Source organism: Vigna umbellata, chromosome 1, assembly GCF_029865625.1.
Source record: "Vigna umbellata cultivar VRB3 chromosome 1, Vumbellata_1.0, whole genome shotgun sequence".
Taxonomy (NCBI): Eukaryota; Viridiplantae; Streptophyta; class Magnoliopsida; order Fabales; family Fabaceae; genus Vigna; species Vigna umbellata.
Genome location: NC_142165.1, coordinates 10,644,277 through 10,656,173, shown reverse-complemented (window position 1 = coordinate 10,656,173; position 11,897 = coordinate 10,644,277). Strand labels below are relative to the sequence as shown.

At 28.1% G+C, this 11,897-nt stretch overlaps 1 protein-coding gene across 2 annotated transcripts; it reads left to right on the top strand.

Moving 5' to 3' along the window:
* Positions 1–7,230: 7,230 nt before the first annotated feature.
* On the top strand, positions 7,231–11,827 carry LOC124840897 (homeobox protein knotted-1-like LET6). 2 transcript variants are annotated; one of them, XM_047317037.2, is made up of 5 exons: positions 7,231–7,836; positions 8,006–8,271; positions 8,534–8,786; positions 10,763–10,992; positions 11,350–11,826. In XM_047317037.2, exons 2-5 carry the CDS (start codon positions 8,041–8,043, stop codon positions 11,545–11,547), a joined length of 912 nt encoding a protein of 303 aa, XP_047172993.2. In that variant the 5' UTR covers positions 7,231–7,836; positions 8,006–8,040; the 3' UTR covers positions 11,548–11,826. The 2 variants fall into 2 exon arrangements, with proteins under 2 accessions (XP_047172993.2, XP_047172992.2); XM_047317036.2 differs by lacking the exon at positions 7,231–7,836 and having other exon boundaries at positions 7,943–8,271; positions 11,350–11,827.
* The last annotated feature ends 70 nt before the right edge of the window (positions 11,828–11,897 follow it).

Genomic DNA, 11,897 nt, shown 5'->3' with positions numbered 1-11,897 from the left:
TAAAATAATATGCATTAATCACATCTAAAATAATATACATTAATCACTTCTAAAATCTCACATTTTAATAAGGTTTTACATTAAATCACCTACTACACTAATGTTATATGTGAAAAATTATAATAAAATATCTTATTTATTTTATACAATCACATTAAAATTATATATTCCTAAAAATTATGTATTCCTAAAAATATTATAATTTAAAATATTTCTTAAGTCACGCATGATAGATAACTACCTTTTATTTTATTTTAAAAAATAATTAATACACATAACAGCAACTATAAAGTCATGAATGATAAATAACTACCTTTTATTTTATTTTTTAAAATTAAATTTTAAAATTATTAAAATACCCTTAAATTTAGAGTATGTTTTTTAATAGAGATTTTTTTAACTTAAAACTTGATACACTTGGATAAAATGTACCAACTAAAAAAAGACCTTACATAAATTAACAAATATAAACGCTAATTTCTCATCTCTGATTATTAAACCTTTAAAAGAGAATATAAATAAATTAATAACAAGTTTTTATAATTTTTTCCTTTTTTAAAATGGTCAACTAATTAGAAACTATAATAAATTCATACTTATAAAAAGAGTTTAAAAATAAAAGAAATCATGTAAAGGTTAGATTTAATAATTTGTAAATATAAATTATTCTCAAATAAACTAATGAGATAAATATAAGAAAACTAAGGTTAACAGTTTTGATATTTGAGTATGTTCGTAGCATGAAGCAAAACGTTGATGAGTTTAAATAGTAGTTAGGGGTCCCAATAGCAATATCTGTGAAGGTCCAACGTTGAAGTTCAAGAGAATCCATAAACGCATAATCAGCTTTTGTTTTTCTCTCTCTGAAAAGTGATTCGCAAAATCAGATCAAACCAAAAGCCCCACAAACATATGTTGGTAAAAGTGACAACAAATAACGACACGATTAAAAGTGTATGAATATGTTTACTTAATATTTGATAACTTTTTATTTATATTACTTTTAATTTAATGAGTTTCCACATTATGAAACATAATAAAGTGTGAGATTAACAAGGTAAGGTTATTCTTCTTTAAAACATTCCTAGATGTCAAATGTATACTATTTAAAAAGGTCATCAAACTTATTATATAGAAAAAAAAAAGTAATTAGTTTCTTCATAAAATTCAATATCAAACCACTAACTCCATTAAATAATTTAAATGTAATTTTTTAAATAGTATTGAAGAATTATTTTTATTGGAAATCAAAATTGATATTGATAAAGAATAAATAATATATCAAATCTCACCTATTCAAATAAAGTTTATTTTTGTAAAGAATATTCATAACTTATAAAAATAAAAATAAAAGCTTAAAAGGATAAAATAGAATGAACTTGATATATTCAGAAGAATAATGGCATTTGAAAAAAAAAATGCGTAAATGATAATGTTAGTTGTTATTTAAAGAAGTATAGTATGTATGAGATAGAAGAGTTGTGAAAGATAATATTCGCATGTCATAATCTTCCAAATCTTATTCTTTGGTATTGATTTTTATGAATTTTAAATCATACAGTTTACCAATCTATTAAAGCTAATAAAGTAAGTAAGTACTAATAAACCCTAATAAACTAACAACTAATTATATTAGTCTATAAGACATTTTTTAAAAATTTATATCAAGATATGGTCTCTTTTTACATTACATTCTGGAATATGATAATATTCTCACATATACATAATCAATGTTGCATATGATAATGTATTGGAAAAAGAATATGCATATAGTGGATGAAATTTGTGAATGATAAGGTTGAAGTGGGAGAAAGCACTTTATGTGTAAGTTGGTGGTAAATCCTATGTTAGTAACAGTAAGCTGAAAAGCACTTATGAAACGTAAAAGGATATCCAAAATCCATATGTAAGGGAATTATAGAATCAGATTTGTTGGAATGATTATTATATTTTGCTGATAAAATCACCTTTGATTCTGCCTCGTTCTGTGCACCACATGCCATTGCATGGTTGGCTCACATAATCAAACTAAATTCCATTATCATCCTACACATGACACTCTTTTCTTTTTTTTTTTGTTTTTACGTGATAGATGGGTGAGGTTTAGCATCACTTATAAAGTATGAATTGACATTTCTCTAATAATGATGAAATAATATGTTAAACAAATAACAAATATCGTAAGAATAGGTTCTAATCATAACTTTGATATCATGTTAGAAATCGACTTTAAGTCTAACTCAATCCCACAAAATCAGTTTGTAGGGTGAGGTTTACACCCACTTATAAACTATGAATTGACCTTATAGTTGATGTAGAACTTCTAACACTATGTTCAAATTAAATAAGAGTAATTTTTTTTACTCTATCACACTCCGTCAAACATAATCAATTATAAAATCTAGTTTATTTTCTCAATTCCTCTCATATATGAAACTACAATTAGTTTACACGAAAATATACGAGAAAAGTTGAAAATGAGGAAATGAGTCTAATAGTCACTCTCATATATATCACTTATATGAATGAAGATGAGGAAATCACTCTAATAGTAACATGAAAATCATAAATAAAAACATATGATAATCTCATTATATGAATACGAGTTTTCAATGAAAAATAATAATAATGTTGGTCCTTATTTTTTAATTGAAAGTCATAAAAAAAGAAATACATGAGAACCTCGTTAAATATAAATTTTCAATGAAAAGAATAAAAGTCACTTAGTGACTTCGATTAATAATAAGGTTAGCTGATTCTTATTTTTGTTGCTTTTATTTTCCTTATTTTTTTATTTAATTAAGTCTCATTTGATTTAATGTGTGTTCAATTATATTTATATAATCATTTTTATATGTTACGTGTTTGTTTGTAATATATATATATTTTTAAGTTTTTTCAATGTGTCATTTCATATGATCATTTAAACGTGTCTTTCAATTTAGTTCTATATTTATGTTTTGAATCAATTGATTTCTATATTTTTTAAAATTGAAAAATATTGTTCCTGTTTAAAATAGAACTAAATTAATAATTAAATCTAATTATAACTTTTATATATATATATATATATATATATATATATATATGTTAAAATAATTTTATAAATTTATATGAGAAATCAATTCATTTAAATATTAAAACTAATTTTATCTTTTAATTTAAATTTAAAAAATTAAAGTTATACTTTTTAAAAAATTTAATCATAATGTTCGGTCCATCCTGTCTTGGCAATCAAATTAACAATTATAAGAACCAACCCAATCTTTAAAGAAAAACAAAAACAAAATATTAAAAAAATAAATGTAAAGTTTTTATTGTAATTTTTAAATTTGAATATTTAAAATAATTAAAGAAAATATATTTTTCTTTTGTTAATTTATTTATAAATTAAAATTTTTTAACCAGAAAAAGTTAATTTTCATATAAAATTTAAACTAAATCATTATTATTTTTTACATCTTTTAACTTCATTTGTCTACTTAATTCAATTTTATGAATTAAATAATATTTAAAATAATATAATAAGTTTTACAATTGTTACTGGTAAATAAATTAATTCAATTATTTTTGTGAGAGTAATTGTTTAAATTTTAAAAATAATTGTAACTTAATTAAATAAAAAAATAAATATAAAAACTTAATTAAATACATTACATTAATACTAGAAATATACCACCTAACACTCTTATGTCACAAATATATGGAATGTCAAAAAAAAAACTTCATAAAGCTAAAATAAATAACATTTTAAAAAAATTACAAATTGATATATTACATATACAGAAATAATGTTAACAATATTTATACAAATTTAATGAATAATGAGTATATTAAATTGACTTAGCATAAAGTTGTGAAACTTAATTGAACAAAAACACTAAAAATTAAGACAAAAAATATTTTAACCTAATAATATTTTTATATAATTTCTTATTTTCGGTTAATTAGTGCAATTGTTAAAATAGTGTACATATAACATTACCAATGGAATAAGAAAGACTTTTTATGTGACTTAGAAAAAACATAAATATTATTAAATAGACAAAAGCTGAACTTTGTATGTTGGTTTAAAATACTTATGTCAATTAGAAACAAACATAAATGTAGGAGATACAAAGTTCCAACTTTGTACGTTGGTTAAAAATTCTGAAATAATAGGTATGTTTCCATATCAATTCAAAAGCAATCATCATACAAATATGAATACTTGAATATGCAAATATTTAATTGAATTTTAAATTTTTCATAAATTTATATTTTTAACCAAATCTCTATTAATTATTTTATTTTATTGAAAAATAATTTTTTATATTTTTTAATTTCATTTTGTTGTTTATCTTCTTATTAATGGTACTAAAAGATTATTATCTTATCTTATACTCTTTTTTACTTTTTTAAATGAAGAAATGTGAAATTTTGTATTTAATATAAAATAATAGTTATGTTGATATAAAATCATAATTTTTTTTTCATTGATAGTGGGTTCGATATCAAAATTATCATGCTTCTCACTACTTTCATGTCATCACAATAATTGAAGATAATTACTTTAGGTAACTACCACAATCCGTTTTTATCTAATATATTTTAAATAATAATAAAATATAATTTTCAAAATTTTATAATTATTGTGATATGGTTTTATATTTTTTTACAAAACTTTACATTTTTTTTTATCATATGAATGTATAGAACAGATTTAATGAATTTTAAAAAAAATCACATTAGTTTTAATTAACTTTACTTAATTTTTAAGCGATTCTTTTTTTTATATATTTTGAAAAAAATTAAAATTAACCACTCAACACTTGAAAATTAATTAAAATTGTCCTAAATAACATACAAGTAAGATTATAAAGTCAAATAACAATTATGTCATCTAATTAATTAAAAATTTAAATGAGACTCAATTTAAAAATATAAAAAATTTAATCACTCAATGAATTAAAAAAAAATCTAAAACTACAGTAAATACTTAAAAAAAAAGTTATGCTCAAAAGGTCTAATTTGATCGAATGGGATGTTTATTTTTAAAACTTTTTGAGATCTATGCGTGACAATTACTCAAAGGGGATTTCGTCCAATAATTTCTTAAAAAACATCAACTTTAATTAACTTGTGAGATTATGATTTTCTTTTTATTAAGAATGTCTCAACCCTAAAAAAAGTTTGTTATTCCTCAATAAAAATATCACATTTAATTCCAAAAAAAATACCTACACTTTTCGGAGAGAAAATATACTAATCCAACTATTTATTCTAGAGAAAACTTAATTGGTTGTAAAGTACATTTGTTGTCAAAGTAACTTATCGATTTAATAATTACTTGATAAAACCAGTGGTTTTATAATTTAAATATGTATACTAACTAACATAAACAGGTTACATAAAATGAATAGAAAAACTAATAAATGTATGATCAATCATTATCTAAATTTATTACTGACATAATAAAATAGATATTGTAAATTGTATAATATTAGTGAAATGTTTCACTTTTATTTTCATGCACTATATTCATGACTGCGATGTATATTGGATAAGATGAAAGAAATATGTGAGATTGAATCAAGATGGAGAAAATCTAATTATTTTAAAAAATTAATCAGAGTAAGATTTTTCATATTGTTTTGGCGAGGCGAGAAATAAAAAGTTGTAATTCATACTTTCTTCCTTCTCCTTTTATTTTTCTTCTAACAAACACACCTATTCTTAATTTTTTTTCCACTTATTAATTTGTTCTCTTTTTACCTATTTCTAATATATTTTAATCGCCACAAACAATCAAAAAAATAATTTATAGTTTCATAAACTCTTTAATTTATTCTTTTTGCACAATGTATCCAAAAATTATTTTTTAAACTAAGTTTACAATATAAATTCTTATGCAATAACATTAATTAATTAATTCACTCAAATTTACTAAAAGTTTCTCACAGCGGTAACTTTCAATACTATGTATATACTCAAATTCACTCACCAGAATCTCTCATGACATATATATATATATATATATATGTATATATATATATATATATGTATATATATATATATATGTATATATATATATATATATATGTATATATATATATATATATATATATATATATATATATGCATGTATATATATGTATGTATGTATAAGAGAAAACGTTTAGCAAATCTGTGTTATGACAGTAAAGTTTTGTATAGTGTTAACTGATAAAAATGATCTTTAGTAGATATGTTCCAGCAATTAAACGTTATTAAAGTGATGATAATGAAAGAGCAGTAATAAAATGTGTGAAATGGAGATTAGTAAGATATAAGAGAAAGGTTTTGCATAAAAAGTATGGAGATGATGGAAAAGAAAATGGCATGCACAACACAAAATGTCAAATTGTGAATGATTGGTGTAGGGTAAGGTAAGAAACGCAATAGTGAAAAACTGAAAGGAAGGGACGAAGGGAGTGTCCCACAAAGAGGGCAACATCTTATATAACATGGCCTTCTTTTGCTATGTCTACCTCTTCCAACCCACTTTTCTCCCTCTATGTTTGATTAGATTGACATGACCCCTCTGACATGGGTGTGTCTCTGCATGGATTCCAATTTACAAAACGGTGTCGTCTTCCTCTCATTTTCCCACCCTCCTATTCCTAGTGGCTAGCTAATATATACCAATTCCATCATGCTAAAGCAAAAGTGGTGTTTGTGTGTTGTATCATTGTATGCTGTGTGTGAGATTTTGAGTGTGTGTGAGAGAGAGATATTACATAGATAAAAAAGATCCAATATCTCCCCAAAGGAATATCACATGGGTGATAGATGTCCATGGAATGGACGGTTGATGTTTGATTCCTTTCAATCACACCCACCACCTCTAACCCTAATATTATTATTATATTATTTTCATTACCAACGCCAACAGGTTTTTGCACTTGGTGTTATATTCTAAGCCATTAAGTTTTGCTAGGGTTCCAATCAACCAATCTCGCCAAAAATGTGCACATCTCAATCCATACATAGTACTCACTAAAAGCTTCTAAGATGCTAACAGATTAATCCTTTTTTATATCAAAAGTTAGTTCTTAGTTCCTACACATATCTATGTGTAAATCTGCCAATCTTTTCAAGAATATTTTAATACTTAAGCGTGTTAAAAATGAAGTAGATATATAAGTTAATTAAGAGGCATGGCATATAAGTACGTACTTAGTACTACTAATATGATTAGCATAGGTGGTGATGCATTATTCTGTGATTTAATTTTCTGTGGATGACTGAAGCACTTTTTCTCTCTCCTCCGTTCCATGATGTGAGTGAGAGATAGCCAACAATATAGTACGCATGAACAGTGGTAGTGCATAGACCTAAGAGGGTGAGTTTCACACAGATACATCTTTCATTGGGAAGGAAAACTCTGAGTTAAGTTGCAGAGACACACGTTAACCCTGTGTGTAGCCTCTGTGTCTCCACCTGCATTTAACACACAGCACTGGTAGTGTTTGAGTTTAGGTGTGAGAAAGAGATAGAGATAGAGAGAGAAAGAGAATGAGATTAAGAAGCAACACTGTTGATGCACAGAAGGAGGAAGGTAGACTACACATTCCCAAGGGAGGACTCTGAATCTGAATCTGATTCCACTACCTTTTACAGGCTATAGAGCCAAGAGCCCAAAAATCCCTATTGTTCTGACTGACTATCCATTTGGGTTCTTTGGAGTTTTCTACAAAAAAAGACTCAGATTTTTTAGCTTCATTTCCGGGAGTACTCTCTGGACAATTATATGCAGTGCTCTTTTTGAGAAAACAGTAAGGTGGGGACTAGGAACAACTGATCCAAGCCAAAGAGGTAGAGCTAGATATACAGCTAGTGGTATTACTGTTAATATTACATACAATGTAAATATAAATAAATGCATTATATATGTACCATGTGATTGGTTCTACAAAGAGAGAAACGAAAAGAGCTCTTCATTCCTTTCAAGGGTTTAACGCAGCTTACTTTGTAACTATGATAGGGTTTGGAGGGAACAGTTGCAGTGAGCTTTCTGAGATGGACATGATGAACATGGAAACTAATAGGAAGTTTCTTTCTCTGCCTCTTAGTAACAATTCTGGTGCTCAAATGCGCACTGATAGAAGAGTACCTGTCGCTACCAACAGCATCGCTCAGGATCATCACTACACCCACCACAACCCCACCGACACTTGCAGTGTGAGGGATAAAATCATGGCACATCCTCTTTTTCCTCGTCTCTTGTCGTCTTACCTCAATTGCCTAAAGGTGATCAATTCTAAATTCTTCTTACTTGCTACATATTCACACAAATACACACATCTTTCCCTTTCTTCCCAACACAAGCTGTCCATATATGTATATGATCATGCACTCTTTAACTTGGAACCTAAAACTGCACTAACATCTTCTCTTTCACGGGTTTTATGAGGATCCAAACCTTCTGTTTTGGTTTTTCATTTCGAGATTCTTTTTTCTTTTTTGTTTTCGTGTGTTGCTTGTTTTGATGGCATGAGTGGAGTGCTTACAGGTTGGAGCACCTCCTGAAGTGGTGGCTAGCTTAGAGGAGTCATGTGCCAAATGTGAATCAATCAATGCATCATCAGGAAGGACAGGAAGTGGTTCTATAGGGGAAGATCCAGCCCTGGACCAGTTCATGGAGGCCTACTGTGAGATGCTCATTAAGTATGAGCAAGAGCTTACGAAACCCTTTAAAGAAGCCATGCTTTTTTTCTCAAGAATTGAGTGTCAGCTCAAAGCCCTAGCAGTTTCATCAGATTTTGGTGATTACCTGAATTCATTATCTGTTCCTACAAATCTGTCAGTACTGTAGAGCAATTATGGACGTTTTCTTGGTTGGGGAAGTGGGTGCTGGTGAGCTACCCAGATAGCGTGTCAGAGTGAGAGAAGATCATTAATTTCTTTTCCGTCTTTTCTTAGTACTCGTGTACTTATAATGGTGTGAGGGTCTTGATGTTGGAAGCCAACCTTATTGGTTTAGTTTTATGCTTCACCTTCCTATCAAATTATCAAATTGTCATAGTCTTTCCAGAAGTATATGGTTAACTTCTACGGGACCACAACACCTCATCCTTGTACCCAGAAAACCATGCTCGTGTGGTCTATGTAGAAAAAAGAGAGAAAAATGATTTATTTAAAGAAGCCACGGATCTTTGTTTTTCTATGAAATGACTAGAAATCAAATCTGAGGACAGGTTTTAGTCAGAGTCTACATTAGTAGTGATAAATCATGGTTTAGCTTGCTATCCTCTTAGACTAGTGGTAGTTTTGTGTGTCTCAGAATTTTTAAACCCAGAACTAGTTACTGGTCATAATTCTGATCTTCCCCAGCCATGTTTTCAAAGCTTAATGTTGGTATTAAATATCAATATTAGTTGGTTGGGTAATTATAACCACACAGATGATATAATACCAAAAAAAAGAAAGGAAAACCACACATGCGTCTACTAGATAAATATTTTTTCAGTAAGACTGATGTGATACCAAAAATTATTCTTTTATCATATATTATTTTGCGAATTAGATGAAAAGAGTAGTTAGTCAAATGACCTTTCTCATCACAAATAGTGATTAGTTAAAAAAGAACTTGAGTTAAAACCTTTTACATTGTTTTCAAGATTGTTATGAAGAATGGGTCCAAGGTGTTTGAATTAGGTCAAAAAGTTTGAAAACGATTATGAGTCAAAATTACTGCTTGAGGGGAAATCAAGAAAAATGAGACTTGGTTTTATTATTCTAATGATGAAAAGTTTATTCGAAACCCCAAGCTGCTTAATTAAGTGACCCATTGATTGATAATCTTGAAGGGTTTCAGGGTTTTTTTTAAAGGGATTTTTCTTTTTGGTTCTTGTGGCCTTAGTGTTCCTTATTATTTCACACATACTCAGTGAGTTGTCACCTCTTCTTTCTTCTGATTAATTCCTCTCCTCATTTAGATGCATGGCTCTCTCTTTCAAGGTCCCTTTAAAAACTTAGTAGAAAAAGGAAACTCCTTGTCTTATCTGCTGTGGCCATATGTTTCTTTGTCAATTAAGTTGTTCCTTCTGTAGATTAATTCTAAAAAATCACTGTAAATATTAAGCTTTCATGATTATTTTTGTTATTTCCCTCCTTTGTATGATATATAGTCATGAATGAAAGGGTTACATATTTAGTTATTGGTGAACCATATTTCTTATATATTATAACTTGTTTGAGTAAAGGTTGTATGTACTGAGGCCTTCTATAATATGCAGTTAACCTGTATGCATGGTGAGACCATTAAGCACTGATCAAAAGTTCAGTTGTTTTCTATGAAAGCTTTTCCTATTTAGTAATATAATTAGTGTGCATTAGAGAAAATAATGTTAATCAAACTTAGTTCTGAGCATGTTTTTATCACTTCTTAGGTAATGCTTGTAGTACTGTATAATTCAGAAAAAGAAAAGATATAGGTTTATTTTGTCCTCCTATGATATTATTCTACTATTGCTCCTAATACTTTCATAAACAAATACTTATTAAATGAATAACTAATATATTTAATGTCTAAGATATATAAAATGAAATCGTTCACTATTTTTTTTATCAAGTAAGGGGATTGGGAAGAAGATTTAGAATGTTTTGATATATTATTGTTAAATTAATATTTCTGTGCTACATTTCTGTAATTCGTGATGGATAATTTTCTTGCACGAACTATTTTTCCTAATAGTTCTTAATTTTTCTTCCATTTTTGTTGTGGCTATTTGAAATTAAGGTCAAAGTGAATCATCATCACAGAATGAGGTTGATGTGCATGAAAACAACCTAGACACTCAAGCTGAAGATCGGGAACTGAAAGTCCAGCTTCTGCGCAAGTATAGTGGATATCTAGGGAGCCTGAAGAAGGAATTTTTGAAGAAGAAAAAGAATGGAAAGTTGCCAAAGGAAGCACGACAGCAACTGCTTGATTGGTGGAACCGGCATTACAAGTGGCCCTACCCTTCGGTAACTAAGCTCTACATAGGAAACTCTTAATTATTGATTGAAAATCACAAATTATTAATCATTTAAGGTTTTGTCTGTTTCAACAATTTCTAATCTACAGTACAAAGTGCAAGTGTGTTAAAGACAATAACACTCCCTTCTGTACTATGCATTTACAGTGTTTTAGAACGTAGGTTTATAAATTTTCATATCTGATTGCCACCAAAATGCAGACACATTTGATGGTGGTGTTAAGTAGAAAACAACACAAATTCGAATGTTGAAACCTTAAATTATTATGTGGGTAAGGTTTATTTACCATTACATATTCATGACTAATGTTATGGTAATGGTGAATATGATGGGGTTTATATGTAGGAATCCCAAAAGCAGGCACTGGCAGAATCAACAGGCCTAGATTTGAAACAGATCAACAACTGGTTCATCAATCAGAGAAAACGTCATTGGAAGCCTTCTGAAGATATGCAGTTTGCGGTGATGGATGCAACTAACTACTACATGGAAAATGTTATGTGCAAGCCATTTCCAATGGATGGCATGCCCATGCTTCTTTAACACAATCCTCTACTATAATATCCAATAGCTGAGCCAAAAACCCTATCTATTTTTAAGTTGTTTAGGTCTCTCTCCAAGTTGGTATCATATATGCCATCGGTGCGTGTTTTGCCTTAATTAAATTGTAGAAAGCAGAACGAAAAATCTAAGTCATTACTGAACTGCAAGCTTTGTAAGTGTGCATGAATCTAACTTTATGCTCTATTAATCTACACTGTTTGCGCAGATCACTAGAGATTTCTGTATGTGTTATTTCCTAATTTAATGAAAAGTATATTTTGCTTTCATACGTGTGCATGCACATGAAAGAAATCAAAAGGCTCTTTATCATGAAGCACATGTCTTGTATG

Excerpts from the sequence above, each read along its gene's own strand:
- LOC124840897 (XM_047317036.2), top strand. The coding sequence starts at position 7,999 with ATGATAGGGTTTGGAGGGAACAGTTGCAGTGAGCTTTCTGAGATGGAC. Across the intron at positions 8,272-8,533 it reads CTTACCTCAATTGCCTAAAG|GTTGGAGCACCTCCTGAAGT; the intron begins GTGATCAATTCT and ends GAGTGCTTACAG. Across the intron at positions 8,787-10,762 it reads AGCAGTTTCATCAGATTTTG|GTCAAAGTGAATCATCATCA; the intron begins GTGATTACCTGA and ends TTTGAAATTAAG.